The sequence below is a fragment of the Emydura macquarii genome, unplaced genomic scaffold, assembly GCF_026122565.2.
Source record: "Emydura macquarii macquarii isolate MOO-44397 ecotype Brisbane River unplaced genomic scaffold, CSIRO-AGI_Emac_v2 contig_1644, whole genome shotgun sequence".
Lineage (NCBI taxonomy): Eukaryota > Metazoa > Chordata > Testudines > Chelidae > Emydura > Emydura macquarii.
Genome location: NW_027131781.1, coordinates 13118187 through 13139367, shown reverse-complemented (window position 1 = coordinate 13139367; position 21181 = coordinate 13118187). Strand labels below are relative to the sequence as shown.

The 21181-nt window shown below is 47.4% G+C and overlaps 1 protein-coding gene across 1 annotated transcript in view; it reads left to right on the top strand.

Annotated features, from left to right (window-relative positions):
- Nucleotides 1-3497, top strand: part of NTRK3 (neurotrophic receptor tyrosine kinase 3) — a 297966-nt gene extending 294469 nt beyond the window's left edge. The window contains exon 17 of the mRNA XM_067555657.1: nt 2184-3497. Coding sequence (XP_067411758.1) covers nt 2184-2369 — 186 coding nt within the window. The 3' untranslated portion in view covers nt 2370-3497. The remainder of the gene's footprint in view (nt 1-2183) is intronic.
- The last annotated feature ends 17684 nt before the right edge of the window (nt 3498-21181 follow it).

The following is a 21181-nucleotide window of genomic DNA, read 5'->3' as shown; positions in this document are numbered from 1 at the left end:
CCTTTAATTGAGTGAGTTGCAGAGAGGGACTATCCAAGGTGCTTCTTTACATCGCTAATACTTGCCCATTCCTGTGCTCTTTGGGCCCTGCTTGCACTTCCCAAAGCAGCACACACAAACATTTTAAAGAGTGACATAAATGATCACAGAAGCCATTTGTCATGATACTTTATGAGCTGTTCTTGCATATGACATGGAGGTAAATACACCCCCCCCACCACACACACACAAATGAGCACACATACATCCTATAGGTTTGAACTGCCATGCTGGAATCCAGACAACACCTGTCTCAGTTTCCCTGTCTGTGAAATGGGGATAATCAAACTAACCCATCTACCAACCTGAAAGTGTTAGTTAATGTCTGGACAGGGCTTTGGACATATAAAGCTGGTACTATTGAGTTAGGAATAGTACTGCTACATCCAGACGGGGGGACTTTCAAACATAGTCACCTCCAGCTCTGCCTGACCCAGTCCTTCATCCATCACTTTCCCGTTTCTCCCCAAAGGAGAGAATTCACAGGAAAGCTGTGCAGGACTTGCACATTCATCTCCCCAAATGTTAGGCCTTTGCCTGCAGTGGCTTCTTTGCTGTTGGCCTGCTGGTCAGAAGCAAGCTGTGGAGACTCATGCACAGTTCAGGGGCATCTGGAGAAGTGACTCCACCAGCAACAGTTTAGCTCTTAGACTGTCACTTTTAATTAGGATGAGCAAGTCTGGGATACACATCCTCCATCCACCCCAGGACATCTACAGGGACATGAGTCTAAATTTTATCTGGCCGTTGGCCCTTTAAAGTTAAAATGAGCATTTTTAGATGTTCTGCCAAGCGCTAGAAGAGACCCTCACTGAGGGGAAGGTGGAATAGGGCACATTGCTAGTGAGAGACCACCAGAAGACCCAAGCAAGCCCTGCTGGTTAAATCTAAACCTTGCTTCCTCTCTAGAGATAGGAGCTCACCATGGGTCTTTCGAATACAGAACACCTATTAGTGATCCTAGGTCATCTCTCTTTGCCTGCTCCACCAAGGTCCCGAAAGTTGACTCTGCCTTCGGCTGTATAGCAATGGCGTCACATCTGCAGCACTATACTGTCATCACCCTCCCATCAGCAGCTCCTCCTCATTGCTTCTCTCGCTATTTATTTCTATGCAAACATCAGAGCAGTAACTATCTGTTTGGATGTATGGCAGGCCCCATTACTAGTCACAAGTGATAAACTTCAGGTCCCCCTCGCTGGTTTGCTTGCCTCAACGTGCTGTTTGGGATCTGTGTTTATTCACAGTTTATGTCAGGTCACTACACACCACAGTGCTGTGCTGGGCCTCATCAACTCCAGAGACCGGGGGGTCAGTCAGTAATAACAGCTCTCTGACAAGTCACTTTCCCCTCTCCCCCCCTTTACATCCTTTTCCATGGTGAGCAGGATGCAAAAAGCAGGTGCTTGGGGGATTGATTTCCCCTGGAGTTACTCTAAATACACCATTTCATGCTGCAAGAGCCAGCCGCTCGCATTTTTCTCATTAGTGGCAACAACCTGACCTGTGTGAACATTTGCAAGATTTTCTTCCGTCACGAATTTGATCCAGGCTGAAATGTTGGTGTTTTTGCTGCTTTCAAACATCGAAAATTAGACAATTTTGCTCTGGGAGAGGCAGGTGGGAAGTGATGTTCTGAAATCCCCCTAGTAGAATGTTCCTGGGTTTTGCCGTGGAAAAGACTTTCATTTGCAGAATAAAAAATGACTGATGATGTTTAAAAAATTAACTTTTTCTTACAGTGTCAGGAAAAACTGATATATCACTTGCCGGTTTAGCCTCTCCTCTTCTATATAAATTACCATGGGATTCCTGCTTGACTAAACCTTCTGATCTCTCGGTGCAGTCAGGTAATTAGGCGTCAAACTGGGAGGAGTTGTGCCTGGAGTTAATAGCGGTTGCAAAATTAAAGGTGTATTTCATTGAGATTGCAAAACTGCATCTGTAAATCAGGAGGCAAGTGCTGAGAATCTGTTGCTGCATATCACCAGCTGGGAGCCTGCACACCTCAACTCAGAGGGATCTGCTGGCTCATTAGTGCTTTAATGAAATGTTGGCTACCATCAAAGGCTAAGCAGATTCGGCCAAGGGACATTCTCAGCGCTTCGCTGGGTGGGACTCACCCTCTCTGTTCTGTGTTTCAGGTCATCGAGTGCATCACCCAAGGCCGAGTCTTGGAGAGGCCTCGAGTCTGTCCCAAGGAGATTTATGATATCATGTTGGGCTGCTGGCAGAGGGAGCCTCAGCAAAGGCTCAACATCAAGGAAATCTACAAGATCCTTCATGCTCTGGGCAAGGCCACACCAATCTACCTGGACATCCTTGGCTAGCAGTGGCCACTTGTCAAAATTTCCTGCTCCTTCCTTCCTCCACCCTCCCTACCTCCTCTTCTCCTCACCCCCTACAGTCCCCAAGTAACCATCTTCATATAAACTCAAGTGCCTGCTACACATACAACACTGAAAAACAAAACAAAAAACAACCTGTAAGGCAGTTTGGCTTATATATATTTATAGATATATAGATATAGATATATATACCTTCCACACCAATACAGAAAGAAGCTGCTGTTACAGAAACTATAAGACTTTAAAGAACAAAAAAGAAGAGAAGAAACTTAAAAGTACTTAAAAAAAAAAAAAAAAAAGGAGGAGGAGGAGGAATCTTTCACCCAAGCTGTGGAGCAGTGAAATATGACCCTGCTGTGCTTTGTCCGCTGGCTGGGGCTGAACTCAAGACTTTTGCTAGCGCAAAGACGCAGTCCCAGGGGAAAGCTTGGGAGGAGGCCCTGCCCTGTCTGTAAGATATGCACTGAATGTGTGACTCAGCCCCACAGGGCGTTTGGGCTCTGAGCCAGGGCAGTGTCCCTGGAGGAACTTGCTTTTACCAATTCCACCTGCCCATCTTCCCACCCTTTTCCTCCTTTCAACATTTCAGGACAATTTTTCTAATTTGCCGATTCTTAAATGTATAGACTCAAGGCTTTCGGAACATACAGTAAAGGATCGCGGCACCTACGGGTAAACCACACACGAGAAATGGCCACCCTCCCACAGAAAACAGACAACAGGAACTGAACCCGGCACCACCCCTTTGTCAGACTCTGGGGATCCAGGTCGGGGACCAGAGCAGCTGCCTGTGAGAGCCATACAGAAAGCAGAGTTGCCTAGGGGCACGAAACACCTTCCAGTGCCATTCTAACGCCTCTGACTGCCCTTCAGCATGCGGGACAGGCCCCCAGCCCGTGTGTCACCCCCAAATAGGTGGTGGTTTTGAAAGCAAAACTTTCTACCCCTATTATTTTGCCGGGGGACATGATAGAGATGTGAGGAGAGCCCCCACCATACAGATGGGCCAAATTCATCCCTGGCGCAACGCCGCTGAAATCAGGGCTTTCCCCCCAGCATGTGTTCAAAGACTGTGGTTTGCAGTCTGGTGGGGATCTTACTGCAGGGTTGCCCCTCCTCCCTTCCCCCCACACCCACCATATATTCCCTTCGCCCTTGGTCCAATACCTACTGGAGAGCCCAAGGGGGTGCAGGGGAAACGAAGGGGTCTGGGAGATGGCTGACAACCTCTCAGCACCTGCCCAGGTCCCGTTGACATTCCCCTCACGTCTCCAGGCCCTGAAAGGATTGATGCATCTGCCTTTGAGCTGCTGTGAAAATGCAGAGGCTGAAGAATAGCTCCACAGGCAACCCGGGGAGATGTGGGAGGGGAAGGTGGTGCTTTCAGGAGGATATGGCTCAGCAAATGGCCCCTGCCAACCGCCTTGCATCTCAATGAGACGAAGGCCCGGCCAAGGGGAGGGGGAGAGCCAGTGTAGAGTGAGGGAGAGAAGCAGTCCCTGTCCCACGCCCCCATCAATAAAAGAAATCAACCTCCTGGTGAAAAGCTTCCTCGGAGGCTGGCTCCTGCTTGGCGCAGGCCTGGGAAACAAACGTTTCTGGTTCATTTCTCTTCCGGCGAATCGAGGCCGAGGGGAGAACACTTCACTTGGCAGCTCTAGCCAGGAAGAGGGCGCGTGCACCGCAGCCATTGTCAAGGCAGAGTCTGAAAGACGACCACTGCAGGCACAGAAAGAGCTGGGTGGGATGTGGCACTTGTCATGGAAGGAGTGGGGGGGATCCTCTCTCCCCCTCCCCCCACCAGCACCCCTTGCCCAGAGCAATGGATGGGAGGGGCTGCATTCGAGAAAGGATGCCTCTGTCCAGCGAGGGACATAGTTGTGGCATGCTACAGAGGAAAACCCTCATCCCCTCCCCCCCGACAATCACCCCATTTATTTGTTCAGGGCTTAAATCAGACGAGGGGGCCCCAGCCCAGGGAGGCAAGTAAGCAGGGCACGGGGAAGGCCTCTCTGGTGCTTGCGGAGCGGAGGCAGCGTGCAGGGACTAAGGCTGCCGAAGAGGGATGGATGCAGTAGCTTATTCGGCTCAGGTGGTGCTGGCTGGAGTAAAGGCATTGGCGAAGGGGGGGGGGGGATAAAACGCGATGATTCGGCCCTCCTTAAAAAACCCAGAATCTGTCCGTGCTGTGTGGTGATGGGCGAGGCCAATGCAGCAGACTCTAGAGACAGTGCCGTGCACGGGGCCATTGGTGTAGTACTATTGCATGACTGCGTATGGGTCGCTTCGGGTAACATGCCGAGCTCTTGGCAGGAGGGCAGGTGGGGCGGGGGCATTGGTGGCCCCAGAGATGGATCCACGGTCTGGATCACCACTTCCCCCATGCTCCGCCTGGCTTTCTTCTCTTGTGGCACCTGGACAATGGGGGCTGGCTTTTGTGAGGTGTCTCCTCCCATTTAACCAACCCTTCAAACCACTTCCCCCAGTCATAGCACTCATAAACCCCCACATTCCCATGTTAAATTTAGGAACATCTCTGCTGCAAACCAGGGATTCCCCCCCTCTTTCCCAGGAGCAGTGGGTTCCCCAAGCCAGCTGTGTGTATGGGCACCTGAGCAAGGTGAGGGCATGAGCAAGGGAAGAGATCAGGCTGAAATGCAGCATGGTTATTAATAACTGGTCTAATGAAAGGAGAGGATGTTGTCCCCGGGAAGATGTTAAGCTCCTGAGACTGAGATTCAGGCTGTTCGACTGCCCTATTCTTAGCCCCACCAGATGCAATTATGGCTTTGAAAAAAAGGTTCTCTTGTCAAAGCTTGTTTTGAGCAGCTGCTCAGCAAAAAGCAAGGCAGGATAGACGCCGTGCCATGGAGTTTCCCCTTCTGCTGCTGCTTTATGCCTGTGGGTGTTGGGTTTTGCTTGTGTGTGTGTGTGGTTTTTTTTTTTTGTAAGGGTGAGAGGAAATGGTTGCATCCCTTGTAGACGTGCGGTGGGAGCTGGGAAGGAAGCTGGGCCGAGTTATGGGGGAACACATACCTAGGAGTCTCCTTTTTGCTGGGATTAATACGGAGCCCCTTTAGTCAGTGTGGGTGGCTCTTTCACCCACCACAGGAACAGAAGTTCCTGATGGTCACAGAGCTTGTGTGGCCTCACAATGTCGGAGAAAGGGCAGAATTTGGGGAACCCACACAGTGTGCCCTAAAACACAGCTCTTCTCCTTCTAATGTGGGGTGCTTTTGTGGGCATGGGAGGCACCAGTGGTTCAAGCATGGTGCAGATCCTCCATTTGCTCCCCCCATGAAGAGGGTCGACTATCACTCTGCTGCCAGGAACGCCACAGCTCTCCCACGGCACGGTTACCCCTGCCAGGCCCCAAGGACAGCAGTTGGCTCTGGCTTAGGCTGATTTCAATTCCCCTCCCCACAGCCCCATACCCGGGCATTCCCATTACTTTCTCCCTTTGACTGAGCTGGTCCTGGTTGCTCTGTGAAAGAAGAGGTGGACCAGACCTGAGTGCAGTCTTGGACCCTCTGAGAGCAGGACTGTTGCCATTCATTGCACAGACAGTGGGACGTTTTCATTATGGAAAAGACTAGCCTCAGAAAAATCCTTTCAAGGGTGTCACCGAGATGCAATAACCTACTGTGTTTGAAGGCACTGGAGCTGTGCCCTTGGCACAGCAATCCTTCATTGGCCCTGGGTTCTGGTCTCAGGGCTCTCATAGGGTTGGGTTTTTTTATATATGTATTCTGTGATTTTCCCTGTTTCCAACACTTAGATGAAGTTAATGTTTCTTAATGGTGGATCATCTAGAGCTCAGGATTTAAATGGGCTCCAACCCCATCTCTTGAAGTCAGCCTGCTAGTTTGCAAGCCCACGTTGTTGCGCACACAGCTTTCTACAGTCAAAAGTTTGCACGCTCCTCTCAGCTTTGGATAGTTGTGTGTGTTTTGTATGTGCAAACCGGGTAGCTAGGCACCTGGTCACCTGGCACGTGCACATGAGTTCAAGGTTTTGAATTTGCATGAACCTGGGTCTGTAAAATGGCATGCAAAAAACTTGGGTGTGGAAGAACATGTGAAAATGTTGGGGTTCCACTGTTGAGGCTGCTTTTGAAAATGTGGTCCTCAAAGCTCAGCTGACTGCCTCTCTCCAGTAGTGGGTAGACTAAGCTGTCTCCATTAGACAGCGCTTGGAAAAGGCCTATTAAGGAAGGGGACAGTGTTAACGCAAGAGGTGCACTGGACTTCTAAGTAAACCAAGGTTGTATTAGGAAGGGCTAGTGTTGTATTAAATTCAAGTGGTGCTGCTGGTAGAAATGGAAATAAATGAAAAACAAATTGTGTGATTGGGACTACAGGAAAATGAGGCCATAATCCTGGGCAAACACTGGAAAAAAAGCAAAAGCAAAGGTCGCCAGTGGGCAGGGGTCTGAACTGTGCTGGGTCGTGAGCTTTTCTGGTCTGAAATACAAGGAGCACAAGGCTTGAGCAATGTCACACCTTTCAGGGACAAAGGCAGGGAAATCCAAAGCTGAGACTGCTGTTTTCACTTCAGAAGTAAGGCCTTTGCCTGTCAGGACCCAAGTGCATTTTCTGCCTAATGTGGTAGTGATATCAACTGTAACTGAATCCAGATCTTGGCAGGTAAGTGAAGAAGGAATTGATTTTCAGCACTGTTGTTCGTTGGGTGTATTTATTTGTCATTGGTCAATCTGCAGGTGAAGTTCAGAGCTGGGATCTTAGGCAGTTGTATTATGGTTGCGTATTTATTTTTAATAACGAGGCATTTCACTTCCTCCACCCAATGGTGACTCTCTCATTTTACAGGCTGTGAGTGAAGAATGTTGTACTCAAGGCTAATAGCCAAACGTATTGAGAAAGAAGGCCTTCCTTGCTCTCTGCAGGCTGACCTTTACACCTCTCAGCGGCCCCGGACGGTGTGTCCCCATTCTGTACCAGTTTACTGGGCTAAAACTGTGGACCAGGCGCATTGCCTTCCTATACAGTTACATGTGTTCACCTGCCCTGGAACATTTAGCAGCTGAAGCCCAATGAGGAGCTCAATTACACACCACTAAATGGGATGCTGGCAGTGGGGTCATGCTGAGGCCTAGCCTATAGAAGCCTGACTGAGAATGTGAGGGAGAGTCTAGAGTATCTGTCATCTGAGGACATGTGCCAGTTTCAGGGCAAGGAAGAACCAATCGTTGAGAAGACAGACACACCAGAAAGGATAGGTTGGCCCCCTTGGCTTTCCATTCATCGAGACTCAGTTTAAGACTCTGCAGTATTTTTTGTACAAAGATGGGGATCTGGGAGGATTTAATCTCTGACGGGATGTTTACCACTTGGGTCCTTCACCTTGCTGGCTCTGAAGTAGTCCCTCCTGTTTACCAGGAGAAGCCTGGGTTGTGCTGCATGCCGTTCAGTTGCTCCACTCTGCAGGGAAAGGAGTGTTTTTGGGATGCATACTCAGTTTCTCTAACTGGATTTTCACATTTCACAGCGGGAGCTGGCGGGATGGAGGGGGTTGGCCTGCGATTGGGTCTGATGGCTCCATACCTTTGTGCCCTGTGCATTGTGGGAAGACAGGATGCCGGTGCCAAGAAAAGCATCAGGCAGGCTGCTCTTGCTTTGCTGTGCTGCTGGGCCTTTTTAAAGGAGCGGGCTGGGACTGAACCATTGGGATCAGCATACTGTTGGATTTCAAAGGAGCAGAAGTTGCAAGGGGAGCATGTCACTTTATGCCCCATTAGCATAATGGCTGAGTGGAAAAACCTGCTTAGTTCTTCCCCAGAATTACTACTAGAAACTGTGCTCCTGCTGAGACCTTGTGCGTCCTGTTTCTAGCCCAGCGAATGTGCATGAAGACACGCATCCTGAGTGGCAGACTACAGTGTCACAAATGGCACAAGCGTATGTAGTCTCTGCTCCCAGTGGGATGCAGACATAACAGCGCATCCTTCAGTCACTTCTATGCCCTTTGTTCCTTGTCCGTACAACAGTAGGCAGTGGCACGGTTTCCCAAGTAAAGTGGTAGAAGTCTCATTGCTTGGGATTTTTAAAACTGTACTGAACAAAGGGACTAGACAGTTTTGGGGAACAATCTTGTTTTGGACCCCAGCAGACAGGCTAAGTGATCTAATAGGTCATTTTCACCTCTAGCTTCTGTGATTCCTCACTGGCCACAATTTCACAAGCCTTTTTAGACAAATGGAACGATTCTTCTTTACAGCCTCTGTCTTCTTCTAAAACAACCAGCTTTAACTTCCCTCAAAGGAAATGGATCTTTATCACATAACATCCACCTCATGTAGACCCTCAGGAATTCCCTATGGGAACTGATCTCTGAGCCAAAAAGCGACTGATCCTACAACCTGAACTTCAGCAGCTTTTCTGAAGGGGTATTTAGCTGCTGAACTAATGGTTTCTTAAGACAAGGGCCCAGCAGGAGATAACCGAAATGCCTCTGAAGGAGATCATAGTACTGGGAGGTCTGAATATTTTTCCTTTTGCACACGCTGTCTCTCTGTTGGTTTCCAACCTCCCAGGTCTTATCTAAATATCAAGCAGCAAAGTGAAGTTGCTGCATTCGCTTCCTTCAGAAAAAATAGGACTGGCGCAAGCCCTTTGATTTTGTTGGTGTAAGTGCGATAAGATTCCCTCAACCCCCCCGCCACTTTTCCTTTGTGTCCTTGCAGTTTTCCAGGACTGACAAACAGACTTTTTAAACTCAGTGAAAGTCTTAATGTGAGATGAATCTGAAGACTACAGTTTGGACTTCAAACAGTGAGAAAATTGGTGTTGAATGATTCCGCACACAAAGCAGAAAACTTTCATTTCCTGCAGGCAGGATGGAATTGACTGTTATATTAAGACTTCAGAAGGAGCACTGCCCTGGAGTAATTTCACTGCTGTCAGGCAATGTTGACATCTAGATTAACCTCTGTGCAGTGAATTTTACAGCAAAGCTCATTGTGATGCGTATGGGATATCTCTGGTAAAACCCAGCTGAAACCAAGGGTGTCCCACCCCCCACCTCCCCCGATATGGGAGGAAGGAGAAGAGTATGGCAAGCTACTGTGGGTTTTTTTACCTCTGCGGAACGTAGCTGTGACCTCATCCAGGCCATTCCTGCTGAGACAGACTTTCTGCTCGGCTAAAGCGACAGGAGTTTTAGCCCGTATTTTTTTAATCCCCGGGAAAAGGTATTTAAATCAAGGGGATGAAAGACTCTTTGCTACTGACAAACATATCCTGCCGGGTACCCACAGGCAGCAGATGTTCCTAGTTAAAAGTAAGTGGTTAACCAGTGGCTATTAGTGTCTCTCCCTGATTAACTCCAAAGCTCAGACTTGATACAATGAGCAGTGCTGCACACCCTCACAGCTGCTGCGTACAGGCTGCCTCTAGTGTTAACCAGCCAGCCCACAGGCTAACTGGTAACTGTGAGCACTAGACCAAACATGCATGAATTAAAGGAGCTCACATAGTTGGTTCTGTAGAAATCAAAGTCCACTGCAGGAGAAGTCTCCAAATTCCGTCTCTCTTTGCTTTGGCCGTTAAATCCAAACTGCAAGACAGGAGCGAGTACCCTGGGCATTTTCTTTAAGAGTAGCCTCAGCAGCAAGAGTATCCAGGGCTAAGAGCAACAGAAGGCCAACTGCCTCCCCATCCCCTGGGTGCTAGAGACAATGCTCTCAACAGGCATTAGTAGGTACCCTATGAAGTCACCTAGTTCCTGTGATCACGTCTGTGTAGACAAGCACTGTCAGCTGGAAAACCATGGGATTGGTAGAGGCATATCCTGCTTTCTAGTTCTTCTTTACACCTTGCTCTTCTTGTTCGTCGCCAAACTCACATTTCTTTACAATAACAAAAAGTTCTAGGACAAAGGACGTATGTCAGGCTCTCAGTGGCAAACCCCAAAGGCAAAATCTCCATCCTATTTCTGGGATGTTTGTTAAAGAAGTTTATGGTTTGTGAAGGGCTTTGAGATCCCTGGCTAGAAGTGACTATGGAGTCAAGGCTTAATTTTCAGAGGTTGTGAGTGCTTGCAGCTACCATTGACTTCAGCTGAAGTTCTGTGTCCTCAGCATCCCTGAAATCAGGCCTATAAATGCGTCTTTGAACCTTTATTTACTATGCCCACTTAGAAAACAACTGAAAAGGTTGCCTCTAAGATTACAAAGAAGGGCCTGGGTTGTTTTTGACTATGGAAAGAATGTGATTGACCAATTTAACCACCAAAGAAAATCAAACGTGGTGGTCTCATGTAAAAAGTAATCGGTATTGTGATTTGCTTTGGACATCCATGCATTAATATTCTGCAAATATGATTTCGTCTTTGGTTTTTTTTAGTTTGTTTTTTAATGTGTCTGACATTTTACAGCATCAATAATGGAAACAAACCCTCCAGCAATCCAGCCTTTGGGGTTTGGAGTTATTTTGGCTGAGTCACAGTAAGGTTGCTGTCCCCTTTGCTTCTCGTGGGTATTAATGCACCGGTCACTCAATCTACTCCTGACTTGAAAAGCGTTCTCTTTGCTAGCAGTATTTCAAGGAATACAAACCCCTGAAATTCTTTGTGCCCCATGCAGGAAGCCCAAAGTACTCTGGGTGAAGTACCACTTTGCTCTGGTTTGTGATAGGCATCCCATTTCTCACAGGGTCCGCTGCATCTCTGAGGTTCACACTAAAGCACCACTTCACAACCATCTCTGTTCCAGCTGAGAAGAACTGGGTGTGTGGTCCCTTTTGTCAGAGCCATTCTATCACATGGGGTTGCTTTTCAGCAGTACTAGAGTCCTGCCTCTTGCCCTGATAGCTGAATGTTATAACTCCAGAGCATGCCAGTCTTTACCTGCCCAAGAACTGAGACATCATTTGGAAGGGGAGACCTGTAGTCTTCACAGCCCCCATCTAACAACAAGAGCAGGAATTTCCAATTCAGCCCCTCAGCCCCCGTTGAGATGGGAACAAAGGCAGGAAAAGTCTCAGAGTAGAAAGAGTCTTGGCTTATAATATTTTCCTCACAGGGATGATTTACTTTCCCTTTCTAACTCCCTTATTTGAGTCACAATCCCACCGTAACGTTAAACATGCTCTGAAATAAGCGCAAGGAATCTCTTTGCTTTAGTTTTTATGGCTGTAATTTCTCTCGTTGAGAATTTGGCTCTTACTCAGTCCCCAGCTGGTTGTTCTGATTGGAAAGCTAGTCAGGACTGATTCCTGTGGGATCTGCTCAAGTCCATCCTAGTTCTTATATGCTTGGGCTGCAGTAATGGAAATAATCAGTTAAAAGGACTGAGTTACTGTTACCGTGTAGACCTGAAACCACTTGATGCTGGGCTAAAGTCTGAGAGATGCAGAGCACTTTAAACACTCTTTGGAGTAAGGAGAGGTTCTGGGTTCTGGATTCCTCTCAGGGATCGTTCATTGTGATGTTAGGAGTGGACTTGCAGGGAACGAGGATGTGAAATTGTACAAGAAAAAACATGTCAAACAAACAGATTGTTTGGCTTTTGGTACAAGTAAATCCACTATTGTACATGAGACAAGATTGAACTCATCACATTCTCCCTGGCAACAATGAGTATTTGCTACTGAGAGAAGAACCATGCTCTCTCCCAGTTGCTTTTAATTCCCTTTTTCTTTTTCTTCTGCTAAAGCAGAGCAAATCCTGGCTCACAACGTCTTTGAAAGCTGGAAATTAGGGTGAGAGGTGGGGCTGGGAGTGGATGAGGGACTGATCTTGTTCAGTGATGTAAATGAGTGGCAGCACAGCATCTTCCCAGGATCAGGCCCTAATCACCTGGGGTCAGATCTCCCCGCCCCTCCAATCTATTTTGTGCGGGCATTGTTCACAATGTTGTAAATCTGTTTTATCTCTGAGATTAAGAGAAAAAAGCAGCCACTAAGCTAGGGATCCTGCTGTAGTTTAGATTCATTTCCCTGCAGATCAGAATGCCTGCCTTAGGTCAATGAAGGTGCTGATGGAAAACCAAGCCATGAGATTGTTTTGATGACCTGTCTGCACCTAACTTTTTGCAACATGTTAACCACAGCCACAGGGGAATTCTGTGCTGAGGACTGGGACACCTCCGACACCGGAGAGATCAATTTCAGGCAGCTCCGCTTAAGAACGGTCACTGTAATAAACATTATCTGAGGCAGGCTGTCATGCAGTGTCTGCAGCTGATGACTGAGCGTTTAGTCTGTCAGACTTGTTCTGGTCTCCGGTTTCAGGATGGCATGTTCTTACTGGCATTTAATTTGGGACTGCATGTTCAGCACCATGGACAACAGCCATCTCCTAGAAGTCAGCGGAATTTACAGGCTCTCACCTAGCTTCATCTCCCAGAGGGCTCTGGCTTTCCTGCCTTGTTTCTAACAAGGTCGGGTGGTTGTTTTTCCTGGTGGCTGCTCTTTTGCAAGTGCTTTGCTTATTGAGCTCAGCTTGTCAGATCCCCCTCCCCCACCCCCATGCTGCATCTTCAACCTGCTGACGTTGGGCCTGCCCTTCGGTCAATGAGTTCCTCTCTGTGAGTCAGGACTACTTGGGTGAGTAAGGCGGACAGGGCTGAATCTGTACATCTCCCACTCTGAGAAACGGGCCAGAGAGCTCTGGGGGGGAGACAGCTTGAAGATTAACGGGGATCCATGTAAGCAATGGGCCGGCTCAGCTACCATGGAACTGAACCAGGGCTTTCCTGGCCCTTATAGAAGCCTAAATGTTCAAGGCCCTGTTGTTATCATTGGGCCAAATCCTGACATCATTCCAAAGTAGAGAGACAAATATAACGTGTCTAATGTATGCAAAGGGAACATATCGGAATATGCAGCTTGGGACATCCTGTGTGTGTGGGATGCCCTCACCCTCACCTTTTCCTGACACCTAAAAAATCCAACATTTGCTTTGTCCTAAAAGATCTGACCAAGTAGAGTAACTCTGCTGGAACTGGAGATTCATTGGAGTTGCTCCTGAGTCTCACTAGCAATTGTGAGATCAGACTCTGGTCCAGTGACAGTCGAAACCTCTGGACAAGCTGGAGGTTTTGAAGCGCTGCCCTTGATCTGCTTTTGTTTATCTTCATACAAAATTGTCCTGTTGTAACAGTGCAAGGAAATGAATAACTACCAAGTATTAGTGAGCGTATTTTTTTCTCAGACTGAATGAGGTATCAGCGTGCAAAATCCTTCTCATTTCAACGTAGAGAGAAAAAAAGCAGAGAGACGCAAACAGCCCTGCTCCTACTCTAAGACCACGTACATTAGATAAACTCCATCGAAAGTGGCTGATTCAGCATCTTAACAAGCATCAAGAAAAACTTCCTTCCTTTAGGGAGTGATCAGGAATTGTAGCTTAATCCCCAGCTCTTGGGCAGGGATGGGCTGCCCGATTTAGGAAATGGAAGAGAAGAACCTGCCAGAAGCTTAGTCCAGCTATGGGACCGAACCTTCAGATTGGTTCCTGTGAGTACCTCCTCCTGTCTCCACTCCTTGACCCAACAGGCCCAGTGGCTGTGCTGAAATCTATCTTTGGGTTTGGCAGTTGCGACTGTGAGGAGCCTCCCTTCAGGGGGAGATGATGAATTCTGGGGACATCCAAGTAGCGGGGACCTCAGAATTTATGAGTTCTGATCACATGAGAGAGAGAGAGAGAGTCACGTCACTGATCTCTGCTCCTAGAATATCAGTGAAGATCAGGGCCAGGAGGTTGAAGAGGGAGGGGACTGGTTGGCATAAGGAAGAAAGAGAACTGGATATCCAGATGCCAGCTGGGGGGTCAGGGAGCAGGAGGGAGTTAGGGAGCCTGCCGGATTTCAGGAAGACGGAGTCATAGGTCAGGAAGGTGTTTTGGGATTGAAGGGCTGGGTGTAAGAGGGTGGCTGCTAGAAATCAGAGGGCTTACTGTGCAAGAGAGGGGAATCCTGAACAGGGATGGCTTAAAGGCTGGGAGGGAGAAACGAAACCACAAGTGACTTGTGTCCATTGGAAGCAGCTTTGAAGGCTCATTTTGACCTCCAGTCTTGTTGGGCTTCTCCCAGGCCTGACCATGGGTCCCTCACTCAATACCTTACAAACACCAAAGTCTTATTATTGTATATTATGCTGTCTGATGGCTCTTGTCCAGCCACGAGTGGGTTGTTTGGCTTTTTTGTGTGTGTCTTGGCCCCCCTCTTTCCCCTCATGTGAAAGGGGGATTTGTTTTTTGAGAAGAAGTGTCCTTTAAAATTCCAGGTAAACCTGAAGGTAATTTCTTGCATGAGCAGCTTTCTACTGATAGGCTTAAAGCAGAACAAAAAAATCTTGTGTTAACTAAGTGCTATTTTACATATCGTGTTCCACGAGAAATGAAAGATTTCCTGTCTTGCAAATGACGTACGTTGATGTAGTTCATACTGGACATTTGAGTCGGAGGAGTGGTGAGGAAAGGTTTCATTATCTGAAGGATCAGCTGGGATAGATGCGAGGGGAGACCATGATGTATTTGGGAATGGAATTTAGGTGCTGTATTCTCCCCCTCCTGAGGTACTAAATCCATGATGCAGTGAAAATGGCTGTTAAGTGGTGGGTGTGTGTTCAAATGTGTCCCATCCCACAATTCTCAGCATTGGAAAAATGGATGAGGAGCTGTCAAAACTATCCACCTGCCTCTATTCTGCGAAGGTAAATCAGCCCTCGATTGGGAAAGAGCTGTGATGGTGCATGCAGGCTGTTGTAATCAGTGGTGACACTAGCCGTCGGGGAGCTGGGGCTCTGCCCCACTCGGAAAAAGTGAAATCAGAGTGCAATAAGTTGGCCTTTGTCCCAGCTCTTATGCACCTATGTTCACAGCTACTAATGGAAGAGAATGGCTCTGCCAGGTGTAGAATTCCCTGCTCTGTTACCCCATACTATACAATTCACATTCCAGTAGGGAGCTAGACAGTGGCTGGAGCTCACCCCTCAGCCCAGCTGTGTAACTTGCCCTTAACTCATGAGCACATGCACAGCCCCACCTAGAATTTTGCCCTAGGGCAGCCTCTGGTTGGAACTCTGCCCCATCTTTGCAAACGTGGCTAGCGTCCCAAAATGGGGACAATTGACTGGATTTTTACCAGGCTAATATTAATCTCAGTTAATGTTATTGAAACTCTGTATGAACCGAAAACAAAAATCTCAGTGACATTTGCTGGATTGATTTGTTTGTTTTTACCCACTATACTGATAAGCTAGATTCAAGGTCTCTTTGGGTTTTAAATTCTGCAGCTGGGTCAATGGTTCTCAATCTCTTCCATATCACAACAATGCCCTTTTCCATACCAAGACCCACCTACACCCTCCCTTCTGTCTAACTAGGATCCCCGCCCATGCAACAATCTGGGAAAGGCACGGTGATGGCAACCCCTAGAACCTGTCTGCCATATCCCTCCTGGCCCAAGACTCCAACTGCTAGGGTGAGGAACTCTACTCTGGGTACTAGCCAAAGTGGGTTCCTGTGTATCCTCTCCAGTATAACTGGATTGAGCACTTTGCTACGCTAGGGGGCATGATTCTTCCTCAGTGTTAGACCCATAGAAGCCTGTAAAAAACATTAGGAAAAGGGTTTGCAATTGAGGTTAAGGGACATCTGAAATGCTGAGATATTTGCCCTTCCCCCCCACTCCCTCTCCTCCCTTCGCTTCTCCCTTGCCTCTCCCCCTTCCCCGGCCTCAAAATGAAACAGAAAATTATTTTTTTAAAAGTGTATTAATAATTTATGTTTAGTACAAAGGATGATTTAATGGCATCACCAAAGGTCGTTCATTCCATTTACACGTTCCTCCTCCACCCCCTAGTCCATCCTCCCCATTCCTGCCCATCACCCTCTGTCATCCACCTCACACAATCCCCACCACCACTAAAGAAACACAAACACTGGAGACCATTCCAATTTGGTCAACGATCATTGGAGGACAGAGATTTAAAAGAAAAAACTAACCAGCCATCACAAAATGAAATCATTGCCACCTTTCAGTCCAATAGTCAATTGCTGCAAATGAAAGACAAATTCATTTCTTGATTTTTTTTTTAAAAAGCCTTTTATACCTATGTGTGTGAGCATGTATGTGTATATATACATGCACCTGTGTCCATACGCACATATGCACACACAAATCTCTCTCTCTCAAATATAAATATATTGTACGTTAGAGCTGTAAATATTCCTTGGTCATGTGTCTATGTCTTCTTCATAGTATCATATCCTCAGTGTTACGTTAACGACTCCATTTATTGATTGATGAAACTGTGTGTAGAGCTGTACCCTCCTGACATAGTTTATGTAGATCTCTCTTCTCAAATAAAGTACAAAAAAAACATAAACTAGGCTTTTTGCCCCTCCTCTGTCCGTGCCTGTCATTCAAATTTATTTTTATAAACATCACCTATGATCTTTTACGTTCAAGTTCAACCACAAGCTCGATGCAGGAATTCTTGGGGGAAGTTCCGTGGCCTGTGTTTTGCAAGTCAGAATAGAAGATCATAGTAGTTATTCCTGGTCTTAAAAAACTACAGGTGAATTCCTGGCCCTGTAGAAGTCAAAGGAAGTTTTGCCAATGATGTCCATAGGGTCGAGATTTCACACCATGAATCTAAAGGCCAGAATACTTTTTGTTTGCTGGAAGCTCAGATTTCAAAGCATGAGATAGAAGCTTCCAAAGAAAAGTACCAGTTTGCTGAACTACTAAATCCAGCCTGATTCACCTGATGAGAAGGGTATGTTAGTTGGGTGTGAAGCACCATCAAAGTCAGGGTTCCTTCTGATCCAGGGTTCTAGCTTATGAAAACCCAGAAAAAGTGTTTGTTACAGAAATTCCACCACTCCCAGGTCCCTTAACATATAGCTTCCTTCTCCAGGCAGGGCCAGGCTGACACTTCTCTGACACATTCTTGAGGGCAGGTAGGACACCTCACCGTGTAATCCTCCCCGCCTCAGCACAAGAGAGACTTGCTGGTGCTAAACTGGGTGTCAGCTGCCTGTCACCCCAGTCTGCTAGCCATCCAAACAATCTCCTCTGAAGCTCTGCTTTTCTTCACTTTGCTTTTCAGGTAACACTTGGTGTACTCCCATCCCGAACACCTCACAAGCATCTCCTTCCAGTGTCCAGCCCCTATCGCTAAACGCTCACAGAAACTACCAAGTCCGTTTTCCCAAAAGAGACAGTGTACAAACATCTGGGAGATTACAACCCAGGATCAGGTCCTTCCTAACAGCATAGCACTGTCATCTACCTGTGGTGAAAACAAATACAAATGTATTAACAAAGAACAGAGATTCCATTATTCTTATGCAACACTCACTTGAAACGGTGAAACAGAAATAGTTACAAATGAAACAAAAGCATAGCATGCTTCTAAGAGACTAATCATAATTGAGGGTGAGAAACTATTTCAGACAAAGGAGTGTAACCTGTCACAAAGTCCTTTTGCAAAGCTTCCTGATTTTAAATCAAATCAGGATCCAGATTTTTACGAACCACCGCTCCTCCACCTCAGGTAAATGGATAACAGAATGGTCTGCTGCTGATGATTACATTCTCCAAAGTTTATTGTCTTTGTTTCTAGAGTCAGGATAACCGCTGTTGGTTTCATATCCCTTGTTTTCCCTGTTGACTTAATTTGCAAATAGGTATTCCTTTTTGTTGGTGCCACCATGCTTAATTTACATGAGAGCTAGGGTGCTAACTACCTTTCCCCCTGTCTCAAAGAAACCAGTTTCTGCCATTGTTTGGTTACAACATACTTTACAGCATAATATTGGTAAGTATCCATAATTCCTCCTATAGTGCTAATATACACTTTTCACAGTGATGTTAATGACCAGTGTGTCACCAGCTTTCATTTGATACCTTACAAGACACTTTTTGGACAAACACTATGAAAACAGTGGATTAGGTGTAGTGAGTTTGTCAGGTCTGATAGGAATTGCACACACAGAGTAGTGAACCATCAGTGGGCCTCTGTGTCACAACATCACCGAGGCTACTGTAGAAACAGAATGAAATGTGTTAATAGCAGTTACCAGTTGGTGGTGTGCTGACCTGTCTGCTGGTGTATCATCAGCTTCAGGCCTAAACACGGGGTCCATAGCTAACATGGCACTGTGCTGATCACAAGCTCCAGCAACATGTGTGTAATCCAAGTAAGCATTGTGCTTATGATGACATCCCCAGGCATTTCTACTGCTCAGTGTCGCTTTGGGTCAACTGGCAGATTATAGTTGCAGGAAGGCTGTGTCAATGGTGTTACGTTATATCCTGCCAATTTCTGCCATTAGCTCAGGTTACCTTTCTAAGTGTATGCTACCTGGGGTTAGAATTAGGAGGTGCTGAAGGGATGATGGTCCCAGAGTAACCATGAGAGATACAAATACCCAGGATCAGCTTCAGGTTATGTGCCAGAATTAAACTGATTCCACATGTCTACAAGCAATTAGGGATGATATGGGAGAAAGGGGAACTGAGGGAGGGCTCTTGACCTAGTACTCCAGGGTTTGTGCATGATTGCCTCCTTGTTTCAGGGTACGCAGCCTTGCGCTTGCTGGCGTAACCACAAAATTATGTGATTGAGTCATCACACTGCTCCTTCAAACGTGAGCCCGAGAGATGCCATGTGGAGGTAGCATCAGAAGATACCTGGGAGCTGCAGCAAGCAACTCCAGTGATTAGATGAATGAAAGAAGTAGATAAGTGTTGTGTACTGACCGATTAACCAGGCATTTGGTCTGTACTATATATTGGGGACTAGTTGGCTAAGGGGATTGCGTTATGGGATACTGAGATTTTTCCCGACTTCAATGCCAAGCAGGCACCACTTGTTCTTCTCATTGGCAGCTTTAACAATGGGATCAAGAACTGAACAGGCCATAGAAAGTGACCCCCAGGAGAGGTTCGTGCGTAATAGTGCGGGAGGTGCACTGGCATAGTAAGGAAGCTTGCACTGGCTGCTGTCCCTGCTGACAACCAGAGCTCTTTTTTCTCCAGGACTGTGTCAAGCCAGCTCCTCTCCCCAGCTACCACAGTCTGATCAGACAAGTGCTTTTGTAAATGAGGAGCTACATAAAGGGACAAAGCACACAACGGAGATGGAAACAAAGCTTGGGGAGGAGGCTGGACTCCGGATTCCCCACAATCCAGCTGGTCTGGCACATCACCAGGAGGCTTTATCCTTCCACTTGTGCACATCCGCATGGCTCAGGCATTTCAAAGAGGAGACGGCCCCCTGTCTGGTGCTAAAGGTAACTCCAATAATGGCAAATTAGATATTCAATAGCATGGCTGCCATTCCACTGCCCCACCCCCAGCGCAGAGCTTTACAACGTCCTCGGTTATTCCAGCCATCAGTGCAGCATTGCGCTGAGCGCCTACCTACCGCCCCCCCAGGCAGTGGCTGCTGGAATGGAGGGCGGGTGGAAGGGAAGTGCCCACCCTAGCCGAGAAACCCAGGATTTCTCATTCCCAGGGCAGCTGGAGCTGGTGGCAACTCTAGATGAGGGGAGACCTAGGAGAGGAGAGGGAAGGACTGACCCCAAACCTGCATGGCCAGCCTGTGAACCACACATCTGCTCATTTAGGGTTAAAGTCGCCCTTTGCAGATGATTGGCATAAGCCCCAGGCATCACTGGAGCAGTCCCAGCGGTGCCTACCACCTGAGTCAGGCCCTCTGCAAAAGGGGTGAAATTTAACCCTTAAAGAACCACTGAACTGTGCCGCAGAGCTGGCACCAATATTTGGACCCTCTTCGGTTCTATCCCTACTTTCCCCTGGTTCAAGCTAAGCTGCACACTCCCTTTCCCAGCCCTAACCCTCTCCAGCTGCAGCAACTGTTGGTCCTGCAGGCATTGCCCCACACTGCGCCTTCCCCACTGTAGGGCCAACGGGACTCAGAATGAATGCTGTTGGTTGGGTGAAGCCTCCGTTGTCTCCACTACACCCCAAAGCCCCACACCGCCAAGCCGAAAGGTCCTCAAGCTCAAGGCAAGGCTCTCCCAGTCCACCAGGGCTCAGTGCGTTCTCCCTGTGTTGTCCTCAGCCACTGGTGGCCTGAAGATCGCAGCATTCAGACTCAGAACTGCTGTATAATAATGGGTTAGAGGCCACACCACAAGGATTGGATCCAACCCTGGCTCTCTGCATACTGACTCCTTTCCCGTTACAGCAACAGCCCATCTGGTACCATCTTGGAGTCATTGTGACAGAGGGGATTTGGCATCACAAATTGATACAGGTCTTTGTTACACTCCCCAAATTACCTTTATGGTGTGGCCGGTAAGAGTATTTGTACAGTTAATGTATTGCATCTGATGCCAGCTGCTAGGAATTTGACTGACAATTTCTGTTATTTATCTCCCACTATATAATCTCTGGCTTCATGTTATAAATTCTTCTGACTGGAGTTTTACTGTGTCTGCTTGGATATTTATTGATCATAAACTAATCTGCGCACGCCTTTCAAGTCAAGGCAGGAAGCACTGGCACCCATGAATTCACTTGGCAAGATCTGGGCCCCCGGTGCCCAGGCAGCAGGAGAAACAGGGAGCAGCTCAGAATGTATTTGTATTGGGTTATGAATTACAGACCGCCAGCCTTTCAGGATGGTTTATCAGCTCTGTCTAAATGCCTGACCTGGAGGCCTTCTTTGCTTGTGAAGCTGATTACCCATCAATTGAGTCCAAACGGACTTTTCAACCCTCTTGTGAATAGTTTGCTAGCTCTCTCTCTCTGTGTGTGTGTGTGTGTGTGTGTGTAAGGGAGGCCAAGGGATGTC